Source organism: Martes martes (assembly GCF_963455335.1).
Source record: "Martes martes genome assembly, chromosome: 4".
NCBI lineage: Eukaryota > Metazoa > Chordata > Mammalia > Carnivora > Mustelidae > Martes > Martes martes.
In genome coordinates, this window is record NC_137891.1 from 62,436,568 (window position 1) to 62,454,785 (window position 18,218).

The window sequence follows — 18,218 nt, forward strand, 5'->3', positions numbered from 1 at the left end:
GGAAAGTTATAAGGAAAACACCCAAAAACCCATTGTAATTTCACTACCCCAAGTTAACAACTTTCAATACAGGATATGTTGCAGTCTAGTCTTTTTTTTTTTTTTTTTTTTTTTTTTAAAGATTTTATTTATTTATTTGACAGAGAGAGATCACAAGCAGACAGAGAGGCAGGCAGGGAGAGAGGAGGAAGCAGGCTCCCCGCTGAGCAGAGAGCCCGATGCGGGGCTCGATCCCAGGACCCCGAGATCATGACCTGAGCCGAAAGCAGAGGCTTTAACCCGCTGAGCCACCCAGGCGCCCCCAGTCTAGTCTTTTTTATGGCTCTCTGATGCATAATTTACATGCCATAAAATTCACCCACTTAAAATGTATAACTCAATGATTTTTAGTAATTTTACAGAATTATGCAACCATTACCAGAACCCACTTTTTAAAAAAAAGATTTTATTTATTTACTTGTCAGAGAGAAAGAGAGAAAGAAAGCGAGCCTGCACAAGCAGGGCGAGCTGCAGGCAAGGAGCCAGATGCGGGACTGGATCCCGGGGTACTGAGATCATGACCTGAACTGAAGGCAGATGCTTAACCGACAGAGCCACCCACGCGTCCCCAGAACCTACTTTAAGAACAATTGTCCTTTTTTTATCCTGAGGTAAAATGGACAGAAAACAAACTGCACATAATTAAAGTATATGATTTGATAAGGTTTGACAGACACACATACCCAGAAATTGTCATCACAATCGAGACTATGAACATATCCAACATTGCCAAATCTTCCTTGAGCCTCTTTGTAACCTCTCCCTTCTCCGGAGCCTCCTCCCACCCCCAGGTCACCGCAACTGCTTTTTTTAATTGTTTTAGATTAGTTTGCAGTTTTTAGAATTTTATAAATGGAACCACATGGTATATACTGTTTTATGTCTGTCTTCTCTCACTTGGCCTAATTGTTTTGAGCTTTATCCATGTTTTAGCATGTGACAATAGTTCATTCCTTCGTGATGCTAAATAGCATTCCTTGTACGACTCTACCACGATTTGTTCATCCACTCACCTCTCTCTTTCTCTCTAAAATTCACCTCTTCATGGACATTTTGGTTATCTCCAGTTTTTGTTTTTGTTTTTTTTTGCTATGACAAATAAAGCCGCTAGGAATATTTGTATATAACCCTTTGTATGGACATATACTCCCATGTCTCTTGTGAAAGTACTTGGAGTGAAATGGTTGTATGATAGGCATACGTTTATCTCCTTCAGACACTATCACACTGTTTTCCGAAGTGACTGTTAACATCTTCCATTCCACATCAGCAGTGTAGGGGAGTTCTAGCTGCTCTACAACTTTACCAATACCTGGTATAATTTGTCTTTGTAACTTTAACCATCTGAACAGGGGTTTTAGTGGTATCTCCTTGTGGTTTTAATTGGCACTTCCCCAGTGACTCGTGATGCTAACCATGTTTCATGGGCTTATTTGCTATTCATATATCTTCCTTGGTAAACTCTCCGTTGAAGAATATTTTTCTCAGTTGTGTTCTCCTAGGAATTTTATAGTTTTAGGTTTTACATTTAGGTCTATGCTTCATTTTGAGTTAATTTCTACGTGGATATCTAATGGATTTCAGCACCATTTGCTGAAAAGATTACTTTTTGCCCTGAATTATCTTTATACCTTTGTCATAAGTCACTTGTCCTTATACCTGTGTGGGTTTGTTCCTGGATTTTCCTTTTTGTTTTTACTAAATTAATCAATTAATTAATCAACTAATTAGTTTTTGGACTTCCTTTTTCATTTCACTTATCTACTTGTCTATCTTTAAGCCAGTACTACATTGTCTTGATTACAGTATCTTTTTTTTTTTTTAAGATTTTATTTATTTATTTGACAGAGAGAGAGCGTGAGAGAGGGAACACAAGCAGGGGGAGTGGGAGAGGGAGAAGCAGGCTTCCCGTGGAGCAGGGAGTCGGATGCGGGGCTTGATCCCTGAATCCTGGGATCATGACCTGAGCTGAAGGCAGACGCTTAACAACTGAGCCACCTAGGTGCCCCTTGATTACAGTATCTTTATAATTCTTGAAATTGGGTAGTTTTAGTAGAATTCTAACTATTCTCTTTTTCAAATTTATTTGACTAATCTAGGTCCTTTGCATTTCCATATGTTCTTTGAGTTTTAGAATGAGTTTGTCAATTCTAGAAAAAAGTCTGCAGGCATTTTGACTGTAATTGGGTTGAATTTATCAATCCATTTTAGAAGAATTGATATCTTTTTTTAAAAAATATTTTATTTATTTATTTCAGAGAGAGAATGAGAGAATGAGAGAGAGAGAGAGCATGAGGGCGGGAGAGTCAGAGGGAGAAGCAGACAGCAGGAGCCCGATGTGGGACTGGATCCTGGGACGCCAGGACCAGGACCTAAGCTGAGGGCAGTCACTTAACCAGCTGAGCCACCCAGGTTCCCCGGGAGAATTGATATCATAACAATATTGGGTCTTTGACCCACAAACAAGGCTTATCTCTCTATTAATTTAGATCGTCTTTAATTTCTTTTAGCAGTGTTTTGTAATTTTAAGCGTATAGGTGTTTCCTGTATTTTGTCAGATTTATTTCTAAGTATTTTACATTTTATGATTTTATTATAAATGGTATTTATTTCTGTTACTTGCATATAGAAATATAAATTTTAAAATATTGAACTTGTATCATGCAACTTTGCTTGTTAAATCCACTTATTAGTTCTAATAGCTTTTCTGTAGACAGTCTTTTTTTTAATGTATGTTTTTTGGGGCACCTGGGTGGCTGAGCAGGAAGTCTGCTTCTCCTTCTGTGCCTTATCTCGCTCGTATTCTCTCTCACTCACTCTCACATAAGTAAATAAATAATCTTTAAAAAATAAAGGGTATGGGGTGCCTGGGTGGCTCAGTGGGTTAAAGCCTCTGCCTTCAGCTCAGGTCATGATCCCGGTGTCCTGGGATCGAGCCCCGCATCGGGCTCTCTGCTCTGCGGGGAGCCTGCTTCCTCCTCTCTCTCTCTGCCTGCCTCTCTGCCTAGTTGTGATTTCTGTTTGTCAAATAAATAAAATATTTAATAAAAAAATAAAGGGTATGCTTTTTGACATGATCACACTGTCCACAGAATTTTGTACTCTTCATTTTCAGTTAAATTTTAAAAATACATACTTCCTCAAAGTATAAAAACTCTCTGTAAACATTAAAATTAATAGTTGGGTTGTGAATCAAAATGTACTTAGTTACTATTTTTATTTTTTTAGAGAGAGAGATGGGGAGGGGCAGAGGGAGAGAAAGAGAGAGAATCTTAAGGAGGCTCTATGCTCAGCGCAGAGCCTGACTTGGGGCTCAATCTCACAACCCTGAGATCACCATGTGAGCTGAAATCAAGAGGCAGAGGCTTAACCAACTGAGCCACCCAGGTGCCCCAATTAGTTACTATTTTTAATGTTATTTCTGTTTTTCTATATGCAGTGATAGATGTCATTGTGAAGTATATGGTGAATTGCTATCAAGAAGCTTCTACTAGTTGTTACTCTGTACCAGCAAAATGGGTGAGAAGAGTGAATTCACTGATTCATATCTGCACTGAGTCCTCTTACAATTTACTCTTTGCTAGTTTATTCTAGTACAATGGCCTTTCATTGTTTGGACCTTCTATTTCTTTGATAATTAGTCAAATTAGTTTCTCATGGGTTCATGAATATTTTGACTGTTCTGGTATACATTATCTGCTTGTGTTGTAAGGGAATCCATTCTTAACTTATAATAAAAATTTTTTTTTTTTGCCCCAAAATATAACTTAAAAAAATTGACTTCTCAAGGCAGCTGTCCTTGCGGTCCTTTCTAAGGACTGGATTGAGTTGATAGATAGTGGCCACTCACAGGTGGCTAATTTGATGTTTTAAAGCTATAGCTCATTAATCCCCCTCTCATGCCCCGGGTATTAATTCGGTGTAAACACCTGCTTCTATATGTTCTTGTGCGTTTCCTTTTAGAAATGAACTACTTTGAAAATATTTCTAAAGGAAGACAGGGAATGTAAACCAACTATGGGTTGCTAGGGTAGTGAGGAAAAACCACACCTGAACCCTTTTCCCTTCTCATTTGTGACCTAAGATGCTCTCTGGATGTTCTAGCAAAGTGATAGACTATTCCCTGACTGCTGTGGCAGCCGTTTTTGACTGTCAGGCCTGTGTCAAAATAACTGAATCACTTAAAAGAAAAAAAAAAGTTGCTGTTCCAAATAACTGAGAGCAGAGGTCTCTTATCTGCCTGTGCTTGTGAGTGGAAGGAACGAGTGAGGGAATGCTTTCTTTAAATAGGGTGCTCTGGTGCTGTGAAGTACTTGGGCCAATTTTCAAGACATTGTGCAAGTTGAATGGGAGTTGGTGTCATTGCTGTGATACCACAGTGAGGTGTGGATTGCTTTTCATGTCCTCTCTTATCTGTAGCAGCTGTGCCACCAAACTATATTCAAAAGGGTGACTTCCTATCACTATGTCCTAGACTGGGTTTAATGGGCACACATGCAATATGTTTCTCCATGGGACCATCCAGGGTGAATCTTAGATCTTGGGACTGAGCCTAAATTATGCTTGTAACCCAAAACCCTGTCATCATCAGTTCTCAGAAGCATTTACTGGCCATGTAAGGCAGCTGAGAGAGTGGGTCCTGTGCCAGAGGGCATGTGGGGGAAGTGGTGGACAGCAAGTGGTGAAAAATGGGAAGTGGGGAGCAACATGGAGCTGGGGCTGATTAACTAGACACCAAGTTCAAATGAGGGCACAGCAAATCCAGGCCAATTGCAATAAGGCTCTGAGAACTGGGGAAACCCAGCTGGGGCGGGTGTTAAACTTGGAAAGCCTGGCAGAAGTAAGGGTCAGGCCTGGAGGTGTTTTACGAACAAGAATCAGGGCTCTGTGGCTGTAAATGACAGAAGCCAGTTCTGTCAAACCAAGGACATTATGGGGAGGGTGGGTAGGACTGGCTTGCAAGCATAGCACAGTCCCAGGTGTCTAGGGAACAGGAACCAATGGATGATTCTTCAAGGTCATGTTGCAAGGACGAATCCACTTCGTTCGATTGCTTTTGTTACTTCACTCAAATTGGAAGTCCATGTCTTCATCCCTTCTCTGTTCAGCAAGATTCATTAGTGCTTATGGTCAGCACTGTTCAGGCATTGATAAGGCATTAGTGGGAAAAAAAGGCTCTTGTTCTCATGGAACTGACATTCCAGTGGGAGAGACAGCGAATCAGCAAACAAACAAATGTAATTGTTGGTGTTTGGTGGTATTTGCCATAATGAAAACCCCAGCAGGGTAAGGTGACAGAGAGTGATGGGGTGAGGGAGGTGGGGGGGGGTGCCCTGTTTAGATATGTGCTGAGCTATGGCTTCTCTGAGGAATGATATTTGAATATAGATCCGAAGATCTAAGGGAGTGAGCCAAATGGTATGTGGGAGAAGAACATCCGATTGGCCTAGTGTGGCCACATGTCTGCCAATGAATCATGGAGGGCAGGGGGCCCATGGATGACAGGCCGTTGAGGCTGTGCAGTGAAGGGTGGGTGGTGCCGAAAAGAAAATGGAATTGCTTTTGCCAAGAGAAGGGGGCATAGAAATTAAACATAGAAACTGAACAGATAGAAAGAAAAAAAATGTCCACACAGTTGAATTCCTCCCATAAATGAAGATAAATGAATTCTTCTCCCAAGAGCTAGGGAGAGCAGGAATGAGGTGGAAGGAGAGGCCTTTGGCAGTAACATGGTAGCTGGGACTTCTGACTACATTCCAGTGACTGATACAGAAGGAGAGAGGGAGGAAAGGAGAGTCGGGGGAGGCAATCAAGTGCTCAGGTGAGCCCAAGGACCAGTGCTCTGACTTCCTATTCTCAATCGCACAGTGGAAGTGACTTGTACCTCTAGTGCCATGTGAAAAACAACAACAAAAGCATTTCTAAAGGCCACTGAATGGTAGGGGAAGCTGGTGCAATGCTGCCATCCATCCTCACTGTCCTCAGAGAGGAACAACTGGGCAGCCTGCACAAGGCTGGGTCCCTACACCCCTGGACCGGACTAGGGTAGAGTCAGTGCTGGTCACTCTTCTCTGGGGCATTTGCAGTTCTCTGAACAGGCCATGCACTTCCAAACTTGCACAGTTTTGCCCACATGGGCCCTTTAGCCTCTAGTGTCCTTTATTCCACACTTCTAAAAAAAAGATTTATTTATTTGACAGACAGAGAGAGATTACAAGTAGGCAGAGAGGCAGGCAGAGAGAGAGGGAAGCAGGCTCCCCACAGAGCAGAGAGCCCGACACGGGGCTCGATCCCAGGACCCCGAGATCATGACCTGAACCGAAGGCAGAGGCTTAGCCCACTGAGCCACCCAGGCGCCCCTATTCCCTACTTTTGCAGGCTTATGTCAGAAGTCATCTTTTCCATGAAGGCTTCTCTGTCCTACCTCCTCAGCTAGTTATTATGAGTCATTCCTCTCCCATGGTCCATGGTGTATCACTGTGTTTGTTGCACTTCTTCATGGAGTTTTAATCATAGTTGGTTTTACCTGTTCCTCTTCTAGATGACTGTGCATCCATCTTACGGATCTTTGCAAGGCCCCCTCCTTGTCCCAGGGCCTGGTGTCACACAGCATGTGGGATGAGTGAGTGACCTCTGATCTGGGAATGTGGAGCCCTACTCACCATTTGGGGCTGAGGCAAGGAAGGAGGTGACTACAGTGATCTATGATATGAAGATCTTGGCTGCTTTTGATTGGGCCCCTGGTTTCCCAAGTCCAGCAAGGCTCGTGGCAGGCTGGTCCCTATTAGGAGCTCTGGAATCATTTCTTATGGTTCAGGAGCAGGTTGAGTTACTCAACATGGACTCGGTAGAATTGAGAGAGCTGTCCCTCTGGTTGCTGCTGACCCACAGAACAACCCTACTTGAGATAATACCAGTGGAGTCAAGTTGGGGTTTTGTGATAAGGGAAGAGGAGTGTCTTTTAACTCTGCAAGAAGTGGAGGTGTCCCCTGGGGATAAAAATACATTATATGTTTATTAAAATAAAAAAAATTAAAAAAAAAAAAAAGAAGTGGAGGTGTCAGCTTCAAGAAGGGGTGAAGCGGGTGCAGGCGAGTTCTGCAGGGTGCTGTTCTGTCTCCCCTCTCGGGTAGCCATTGGGAAGGTCAACCTCTAGGACCCTCCCCAGGCCAAGCTGCAGCTGGGATGAGGAAGAACTCTCTGGCATGTTTGTTTTAGAGTCAGCGCTTACTTATCAGAGACCGGGATTTAGAACTCACATTTTCTCGTGATTGGCTTATGTGAGACGGCCCCGTCAAGGCATCCGGCTGATCAGATATGCCACGGGCAATGTGAGCCTTGAGCCCAGGGGAGAATTAACCCTCAGTTTCTCAAACTACCATCCTGAACTGGCTGGAAAAGCCACGCAGTGCGGCCGAGCAGGACTGCAGAGATGCTGGAGGAGGTGGGCCTGGCTGAGCTACGAGGCCAGGCACGGCTTCTAGCGAGCTGGGACCGAAACCCATCACAAAACAAGCGAAATATAAGAGAAGACTAAGATAAAGAATGTTAAAAGAAGCTGTTGTCCGAAGGATACAAAAGGAAAGAGAAATCCCTGAATATGAAAAATAACATAAAATTCAGGAGTATAACAAAGATTCAAAGTTTAAAATCGAGAGAGTTTATAAAATTAAAATATTAGCCTAGGGGCACCTGGGTGGCCCAGTCAGGTAAGCGTCTGCCTTCAGCTCAGGTTATGATCCCAGGGTCCTTGGGTTTGAGTTTAGAGACAGTGACGAAGTTGTTGGAGGGTCAGCCTTCCTCAGAGGTTGTTTCTTCGTCAAACCAGCCATGATGTCCAAGGTGAAGGCCAAGAACTGGCCCCATCCTGGTGAAGGGGTCATGTAGGCCCCCTTCATTTATTTATTTTTTATTTTTTAAAGATTTCACTTATTTATCTGGGAGAGCATGCATGGTGCGGGGGGAGGACAGAGGGAAAGGAGCAGACTCCCCGCTAAGCCCAATGAGGTCTCCATCCCAGGACCCTGGGATCATGACCTGAGCCGAAGGCAGACACTTACCTGACTGAACCACCCAGATGCCCCTCAGCCCCCTTCATTTAATAGTGACTTCTTAGCTCTACAAAAGCTCACCCAGCCGAGGTTGGTTTGGGGTGGGAGGTTATAATCCTCAGGTTGGGGTCTAGTTCTGTGCATCATGTGTAATAACAAAGGGTTGATGTAATCTTCAGAAAAATTGGCCCAATCAGATATTGGTGATAGGACAGCTGGTACTAGTAAGGTATTATTAAAGGAAGTACGTCATAGCCACGTGATGACACATCATTTAGCCATAACAAATGTTCCGGAAGAATTTATTGACAGAAGAAATGTTTGAGGTATTATGGGGAAACATAATACAGAACAATAACTACTGTATAATTCCAGTTACTTAAAAAAGTTACACAGTGTATGAATAGTAAAAAGTATTTGTTACTGTTATTACCATCATTATCTGGATGGTAAGGATTGTTGGTGATTATTTTTTGTAAGTTTTTGTGCTCTTGAGAGTTTTCTCTACAAATAATTCATATTGTATTTTGTAATCATTAGAAAAAACCTGAAGGTTAAAAAAAAGAATAGCTACAGGCACATTCTTAGCTTTGGGAGGAGTCTATACTGGCCTTTGTGTGAAGAAAGAAAGGTCTGGATATTCGCTTTCCCACTCCCATCTGTCCAGGCCTCTATCAAAACTAACGCCTGGATCAAAAATAGTGACTCCAGAGAAGACAATTTATTAAGGTAATATAAAGATAAGTATGTCTTCTGTTAAATAATGCATGTATTTGGCCTACATAAAGTTAATATTTAATAATACTTGTTAGAGAATGAATAGGTGAGCATTCAACATATAAAAACGCCACTTAATATTTCTTCATGTTTGTTATATGCTAAGCACTTTATATGTGTGATGGAAGCAGGGATTCAGACCCGGGAGTTTGTAGTCTGGGATTTAACCACTGCATAGACCTGTATACGAAATGGCTCCTGCTGTCGAAGGTAAAGAGCTACTTCAAAAGGTAAGATATAAACATTTGAAGAAAGAAGTAGAAGTGAAGAGCGGGGCACACTCAGTTTCAAATGAATAGAATGGTCTAGGGTTCCCTGAAAGGGGTATGAAGCTGAATTGTGTACAATCCAGGGGGTATGTAGGACAGTCCTTTGGGGCACAAGAGAAAATTCTCCAGATGCATCTGATGTTCTAAAAGACAGCAGCTGCAGCTAAATAAAGGGCACGATTCGAATCCCAAATATAAACACAGACACAATCTCTAAAGTTCTTTGTTTTGGGATGCTGTTCACTGGGTTTACCTGTGACATATATACATAATATGACTGAAATTTGACCGCTCTTGAAACTTGGAACTTCCAGTTCTGTTTCTGTTGCTAGTGCTTTGCATAGCCTGGGCTCCCAGTATAAGCTCCTCATCATGAGAGAAAACCAGTGACAGTTGTACTCAGATCTGATGGCACATAGTCAAAAAAACATGAAACTATCCACTTGATAGTGATTATCTAATATCTCCAGAGTTGATAGACACGGAAGACGACCTTTGTCACTGACATCTGTTGTTACTAATGGCAGCATGTTCACGGACTGACCGGGAGTGATGAAGGTAATGATAAGGGGAGCAAACCGGGTCGAGTGCCTCCTACACTACTTTGTCAGTGAACACCACTGGCAAGATCCCTGTCCTCCTGGAGCTTATGTTCTTGTTGAGGAGGACAGACGATACACAAGAGGAACAAAGGAAATGTAGAGTGTGTTGGGTACCAACATACACTAAGGAGAAAAAGAAAGCAGAGAAAGAGTGGGAAGAGTTGGGGGCAAAGCTTTGAATTTTTGGGTAGGATGGCCCACAAGGCTGCAGTGAGAAGGGAGAGTTTGAATAACTACCTGGAGGAAGTAAGGGAGGGCACCATGAGGCTACCCGAGGGGAGTGCTTTACACGCTCACACCCACACCCACACGGAGCAAGTGCGAACACCCTCAGGTGGGAAGGTGCCTGGCAGGGTGAAGAAGAAGGAGAAGGTCAATTTGACTGGAGCCGAGTGAACGAGGAGAAGATAGGAGGAGGAGCAGAGAGACGCTAGTGGGTGAGGCCAGTCTGAGGGCAGGTCCTTGTAGCCACATAAAAGGATTTGGGCTTTTATTGTGCGTGAGGTGGGAAGCCACTGGAAGGTGTGAGCCAAGAAGTGAGATGACTGTGGCTCAAGTATCTAGAGGATTGGTAGAGCTACCGTGTTAGAAAATGGGTTGTGGGGAAGGAAGGGCAGAAGCAGGGATATGGGTTGGAAGGTCTGGAGAAGTCTTCCAGATGAGCAGCCTTGGTGCTTGGGTCAAGGTAGAGTCACGGAGAAGGAGCTGCGTATTGGATATGATTTGATGGTAGAAGCAGCAGGGTTTACTGATATATTAGGTGTGAGCTGTGAGAACGAGGCTGGTGGTAAATACACATGATTCATATAGAAAAGGACACTGTGGGTAAATATTTAAAACCTTTTTCTGATAGGAATGCATGATGAAAAGGGGTGGAGGCCACTGGAATAGATGATCAGGGATTCTGAGGAGACAGAGACCACTCAGGGGAGGACAGGCAGTGCTGGACTTGGTTGGGCCTTGAAGAAGGGGCAGCATTCCCACACATACAGGAAGACCTGGGGGCACTGTGGGTCCTCAAGGAAAGGGAGGTGGCTCTGTCCAGGCCTGTTTGAGAGTTAGTCTGTGTGGAGCCCTGAGTGCAGGTGGTAGGTTTTAAGATTGAAATGGAAGCAAGAGGCCAACTTGGCCTACCCTTGAACTCCAGATGGAGGAATTTTAAACTTTCTTTAGGCAGTGCATGTGTGTGCGTGTGAGAGAGAGAGAGAGAGATTGGGAATTTTGGCCTGGGAGAGTGGGGAGAGTGAGTGATAGGAATCTGCATGGATAATTTGCTTCTCTAATAAGCTCTGAATGAGTGCCATTGGTTAATCAATTAATAAATGTTAGCTCAGTGGCCAGAATGATTTATTTAGAGATGGGACTATGTCAACAAGTTATTCTCTATCTCTCTCTGTAGTGTTCCATATTTGCCGATTCACAGATATAGCATATGTAGTATAGTTAGGACACTATATATAGTGTAACACACAGTACAATTGTATTGATCTATATATATACTTATTTATGAGAATGACTCAGTTGGCCTCAGTTCGTGCTACACATTACAAATACTTTTCTTCTGATCATGTAGCTGCATTTTAGAAAGCTTTCTCTGTACTTTACAGAGTAGTTAAGGTTTTTGGGTGAGTGTTACTTAATTGGTTTTCCATGCACTGTGTCATCGCGAGGTCTTGCCAGCGCCCATCCCGCACATTGCTGCTCGGCGTTCCAAGATGCTGCACCCAAGTGCCCCAGGCATAAACAGTATGGCGGAAATACCCTTTTCCCTGTCTGTGTTTGTAAGACAGTCTCTTTCATGCCAGGAGAACTATTTTGGGAAGATGATTCATGTCACATTTTGGCCTCATTACAGTTTTAAGTTGTAAATGGTGCTGGTTTGCCTGGAGGTGTAAACATAAATTTTATCTCCATATGCATATGGGAAAACCTGGGACTGAAAAAGCACTTTTTCTTCTTGAGTTCTGTTTCAGGCTACAAACAGAGAGGTTAACACGATGTTTATCAAAATTCTCATTTTATTTTATTGAGAGCACGCTGCCAAAAGAACGCCAAAAATCGTGCTTCCGAAAGAATACCGATTACTTGTGGTCCTGCTTCCTTCCGTTCTCCATTTCCGAACACAGATGGAGAAGTCGAAGCACCTAATGTCTTATTGTCACAAGCAGATGATTCTGTGAGATAAATAAACACTGTGCTTTCTCTTTTGAAATAGTGTGAAAAGTGAGAGCAGGTGTTAAATTACTGTCTGTAGTTATAAGTAACAAGAGGTACACGTTTATTCAAAGTTTATTGAGGGGCAGAAGATAAAGTAAGGTGAAGCTATTCTGACTAGTTCACTTTGCTTTTTGGTAAATATAGTACTGTTTAAAGGGTATGGCAAACCAGTTACTTGTTCAGTGGTTTAAATGCATGATGGCAGTAGAAATGAGAAGTTACACGGGAGTTCAGCATGCCTTAAATACAGGAACATCTTAACAGTGTTTATAGATTTCTCTCCAAATAAGTAAGTTTTAACAGGGGAGAAAAAAAGTAAGTTTGGAGAGTTAGCCACACTCCAGATTTTTCTCTGACTTCCAAGGAATTTCATATCCTACCTCAAGATTTAAACTTTGACAAAATTATTTTTTTATTTGAAATCACAGCAGTGCAAAGAGTATAAGGGAATGACAGTGAATTTATTGTTATTTTTTGCCATATGCCTATTTTGGATGGCCAATTTTTTTTTTTTTTTTTTTTTTTTTTTTTTTAGTAGAATGACACTCTTTCTTTCTTTCTTTCCTTTTTTTTTTTTTTTTTTAAAGATTTTATTTATTTATTTGTCAGAGAGAGAGAGGGAGAGTGAGCGAGCACAGGCAGAGGCAGAGGGAGAAGCAGCCTCCCTGCCAAGCAAGGAGCCCCATGTGGGACTCGATCCCAGGACGCTGGGATCATGACATGAGCCGAAGGCAGCTGCCTAACCAACTGAGCCACCCAGGCGTCCCGAATGACACACTTTCTGATCTACTGACACAACCAACCCATTCCTCTCCTGCTTTGGTCATAAAAAAATTTATTTTCTAATTCAGCTGTGGGTTGGTGCTAACTGTTTGGATCTTTTCATTGATGCCATTTAAGGAGATCTATTAATCTTTAAGTAAGATTCCTCAATTAGCAACACACCAAATGCATTGTGAGCTCTTTTTTGATAGGGAAGTGGTGATTTGAAATATATTCATGATTTGAGGTGCTTAAGCGTCTTTGCCAACTCAATTAAATCCGGCTTCGTGGCAGAATCTGGCCTTGAGTTCCTTCATTCTGTTGGAATCTTCCAACTGTGACAAGTTCCATCTACTTTTTCTCTTTTTCTTATCTTGAGATGACCTTTTATTTGTTGATTTTTCAATCTTGAGAAGGTCTTTTTATCTTCTCTGGGTTATCTAGTGACTGCTCATTGACTAGCACTTTCAAAATTTCAAATTTAGTGGGTCTGGGGTAGGGTCTGAGCACTTACATTAAAAAACAAAAACAAAAGCAACTGAAAAGCTGTCCAAAGATAATTCTGATGTTCTAAAAGGACAAGAGGTAGCAGCTAAATAAAGGGCATGATTTGAAACCAAATATAAATATAGACACATCTCTGAAGTTCTCTGGTTTTGGATGTTGTTACCTGGGTTTAACGGTGACATATATATGTGGTATGACTGAAATTAGACAACTCTTGAAACTTAAGTAACATTTCTGCATTTCACGCTTCCCCTTCTGTCTTCTCAGCCATCATGTATGTCATGGGAGCACTTGGTCCTGCAGTGGGATATTTACTAGGTGGACTTCTTATTGGTTTTTATGTCGATCCCAGAAATCCTGTTAACCTTGACCAGAATGACCCTCGTTTCATTGGAAACTGGTAAGAATTGTTTACTAAATTTTTCATTTCATTTGTTATTAATGATAGTTCAAGTCATAGTATCCCTGTAGTTAAAATAAAAATTTCCCCCATGGGAATACGAAAACCAGCTAGAAGTCACCTAGAAGGGAGTAGAGGGCAGAATAGTAACCTTCCAGAGATATCTGCCCTAATCCCAGAACCTATGAATGTGTTGACTTACATGGCAAAGGAGACTTTGCAGATGTGATTAAGCTAGGGATCTCCAGATAGGAAGGTTTTCCTGATGTCAGAGGGGAATGGGTCCTGTATAATCACAAGAGTCCCTATTAGGGAAACAGGGAGATAGGAGGGTCAGAGTAAGAAAGAGATACGGTGATTGAAGCAGAGGTTGAAGAGACATTCTTTGTATATGGGGGAAGGTATCATGAACCAAGAAACACACTCGGGACTCTAGGATCTAGGAAGCCCTAGAAAAATAGGCTAGAAGGAATGTGGCCTTGCCAACCCACGTGAGACTTCTGACCTCCAGCGCTGGAAGATAACACATTTGTGTTGTTTGAAGCCACTAAGTGTGGGGTAGTTTGTTATAGCAGCAACGAAAAACTAATGCCAAGGGCCTGGGAACATCGGCTTAATCAGCCTTCTTTAGGGTTGAGGTGCTTTTTGCTATAAATAGCAGAGTGGAGGAGGAAGAGGTGGCTGCGTTGGGGCTTTCCTGTGGACTTGAGTCCTAGCTTTCATTATCTTTTCTGTGCCTTTTAAAAAATATTTTCTCCCACTTCCTTATTATATCTGCATTTCTACTTTGTCAGCCCTCCCCGACAGCCCAAAACTCCAGCACAGCACCCCCCCCCACCCCGCCCTTTTCCACTGTCACATTCTTAGTGAATCTTTTCACTTGGTAATTGTTTTTCCAACAGAGTGCTGGAGATTTAGCTGTTCTCTCACTTGCTAGCCCTTAATTGTCTTGCTAAATAAGTAATTTTTGGGACTTAGAATGAGAACTCCAACTTTGGATGTTCTGTTATTTATCCTCATAGCCAGGGCTGTGTTTCAGTTCTTCATAATCCTCGACTTGAACATGAGTTATTTCTTCATGATAGCAAGCACTAGCCGACAAGTATTGGCTTCCTGAATTCATTTAACACGGATTAGTAATAGGTATACATTGATAAGACATGTTCATCTTATAGCAAAGAGAATAGTTCAGTATTAGAAATTGGTGTCAACTGATTACCTTCAAAGGAGTTTCTTAGAGCCCTTGTGTTATCTCTGCATTTCATTATAAAATAGCCTTATAACTCTGAAATACGTGGGAATAATGCTTAATGCTATCTATTTTCAAAGCAGTTAAGAAATATTAATTAAGTTACATAATGCTCCTTATTTTTATAAGTAATGCTCTTTGAGGATGGTTGTGCTGAGATCTAGATGAACCTGGACTTGTAGAATTTTCCAATCGTACAGAAGGAAGTTCCCTTGTCAGTGTTAGGGGAATAACACAGGAGTTTTAAGTTCTTGACTAATAGTGAAATTTTTGGCCTCAACTACTGTTTTCTTTGCAGTTCTGAAATAAATCAGAGTAAGGATTTTTTTTTAATTCTCAAAAAGGAGATTAGACAAGACAGTAGAAAAGACAATATGTATATGAACATTCGGTGTATATTTTGTGTTCCATATAGGTGTCCATGAAAAGAACATGGCAATAAGGGAACATCTAGAGGGAGGGAGAACCAGATTGGGGGCAGGGAGGAGGACCAGATTGGGGGCAGGGAGGAGGACCAGATTAGGGGCAGGGAGAAGGACCAGATTGGGGGCAGGGAGAAGGAAGGAGACAGGAGCTTCAGGCTTACAAGTATTTTATGCTGACTTTTAAAAATTTTCTAGACATCGATCTAATTGGTAACAAAGTAGAGTGTTAAGAGTGCAGACCCCAAAACCATACTGTCCAGGGCTTAAGTAGCTATGTAACCCTGTGGTAAGTTACTTAACCTCTTTGTGCCTCAGTTGTTGGTTTGAAAAGAATCCATAAAATGGAAGTAATTACAGTATCTACTTCATAGGGTTGTTGTGAGGAATAAATGAGTCTATATAGGTGGGGCTTTAAATAGTTCTTGTTACATAGTATGTGTTAGCTATTATTAAGTCCTTTGAATTTAATCCATGTTCAGGAACTCTTATTTATTTTAATGTTCTAATATTAAAAATTGAATTTTATTTATTGAGCAGGTCTGTTTGTAACAGACTTCTACCTTGACCAAACACAGAGTTATTTGATGCAGTGCTATTTAATCCAATGCCTAGCAGTAATGATGGATTTTTTCATAAACATGTGCTGAAAGATTGAAGGAAAGAATGAATAATGCTAATGTTTATTGGGTACTTACTATGTGTCAAGCATTCTACTAAGAGCTTCACAAACATTTTTATTTCAGCTTCATATGCTTAAGACTGCATGTATAACAATGATATGTACTTAGTAATGTTCCATTTTACAGATGAGGAAATTAATGCCCTGTGATTTGAATAACTTGCCCAAAGCCTCAGAGGCAGTGAGAGCTGGGATAAGAAACCTAGTACAGGGCGAAGCTCTTAGTCAGTATGCTTAACTGGCCCTACTTTGTGCATAGACTCTGAGGGGTGGTTTGTAAAAGGGACTTAGGGACCCTGGTTTTTCAATTTTAGCTCTTACTGACAGGTCTTTTCCTAACATATAACTCACACTTTCTTTCTTTCTTTCTTTCTTTTTTTTTTTTTTTAAAGATTTTTATTTATTTATTTGAGAGAGACAGTGCACACACAAGAGTGGGGAGGGGTGAGGCAGAGGGAGAAGCAGACTCCCTGCTGAGTGGGGAGCCTGACGTGGGACTTGATCCTGGGACCCTGGAACCAGGACCTGAGCAGAAGGCAGACACTTAACCCATTGAGCCACCCAGGCTCTTCCTGTCTTCCTCAGCTTCTCTCAGGGTCTTTTTGGCCTCATCATTGTCATCATTGTCAATGCTACTGAAGACCATTGAAGAATGTGGGCCAGTTTGCTCGGCTTTGAAAAACCCCCAAACTTTTATACTATTTTTATATTATTTTTGTTTATTTTCTATAATTCCTCCCCTCCTTCTGTTATTTACCCTTACTCTGGCCTACTATAAGTGTATCTTTAATGTTTGCATCTAATTTTAAGTCAATGGCTCTGAATGGAGGGTTGGGGGGGGGGCCCGAGTACAGATCTACAAAAAAACAAACACAAAACTAGCTACCATGAAGTGATTGTTGATTTGGGGGCAGGTATTTTTTGAGGTCTGTTATATACATTGTCTTATTAATTTTGATGACTCCAAAAAGCAGTTCACATTATTCCCCTTTCCGATGAGAAGGTTGGTTTGGGAAAGTGAAATAATAATTTCCCCAGGATCTTACAGCCAGTAGGTCATAAAGACAAGACAAAAAAGACCACATTTGTCCAAAGCCACAGCTCAAGAACTGTCCCCTATATTGTGCTGTTTGTCCTGTTCTGCTTTGGGAACTGAAGGAGTCCAAGGGCCTTGAATGCAGAATTATTAAAAGGGATTCAAAGGTGGTAGATAAACAGGGGCAGTTTATTAGTAAAGGCCTCATAAGCAGCCAAGTACTACAGGGGCCAGATATGGTCATAGCTATGTTCTCTGAAGACATTTAAAGAATTTAAAAAAAAAAATCTATCTCATTCAAAAAAAAATTTATCTCATTCAGTTTATTTATTCAGTCACTGGGTTCTTGGTTATATACTGAATAATTAAAATTGCTAGAAGTCTGCCCCAAGCAATCTTCGCAAAATAAAGCCCTTTTCCTCCAGTTGTTTAAAAATCTTTATTTGATATAACTCTAAGTATCTTTGAAAATAGCACACTGGATTATTAATGACTGGTTCATGAAATTATTCTGTCAGTGAAACTGTGACCTTTAACAGCTGATAATGGTACTTTAATAGGATCACTATTTTTTTAAAAATGAATTTTCACTTTGCAATTGATCTGTATTCCTAATGGGTTGAATTTGACATTGATGCTTAGAATGCTGCTTGCATTCAGGTTACAACTGATGGGAATGTGCTGAGACAGAGGACAGAGTCTGAGCATCAAGAACTTGCAAGCTTGAAGGACAGAGATGAGAGCTGAGGAGTCCTAGTAAGAAAGTGGCAATGCTGTTCTGTGGGATCAGGGGCCTCTCCTTGCTAAGAAAGGATTGAAAGGGGACTGAGAGATTGCCCTTGAGGAATTACACAGGCAAGAAGCCCAAGGCCTTAACACATGGCTCTAACGCAGGACTAGAATTTGAGTACTACTCTCTGTATTTGCTTCTTAGTCTCTGCAGCTTGGCAACCTCAGATGGGTTCAAAGACAGACTCTCTCAGTTCAACAGAGCTCACAGTCTGCTTCTCCCAGGAAGCTTTCTGACACACATTTCCTTTACCTGAACTTTTATAGCATTCACAGTCTGTACCACATGATTTGACACTTAATTGTATACATGCTTGTGTTTCTTGGATTGTTTCTTGTACTTTTAGCTCCCTTACAAGTAGGTTGTAAGTTCCTGAAGGCAACAATCAAATATAAACGTCTTCAGTGGCCCTCAT

The 18,218-nt window shown here is 41.5% G+C and overlaps 1 protein-coding gene across 1 annotated transcript in view; it reads left to right on the forward strand.

Moving 5' to 3' along the window:
• Positions 1 to 18,218, forward strand: part of SLCO5A1 (solute carrier organic anion transporter family member 5A1) — a 130,521-nt gene that overhangs the window by 40,647 nt on the left and 71,656 nt on the right. The window contains exon 3 of the mRNA XM_080803189.1: positions 13,492 to 13,624. Within this exon, the coding sequence (XP_080659315.1) occupies positions 13,492 to 13,624 (133 nt within the window). The remainder of the gene's footprint in view (positions 1 to 13,491; positions 13,625 to 18,218) is intronic.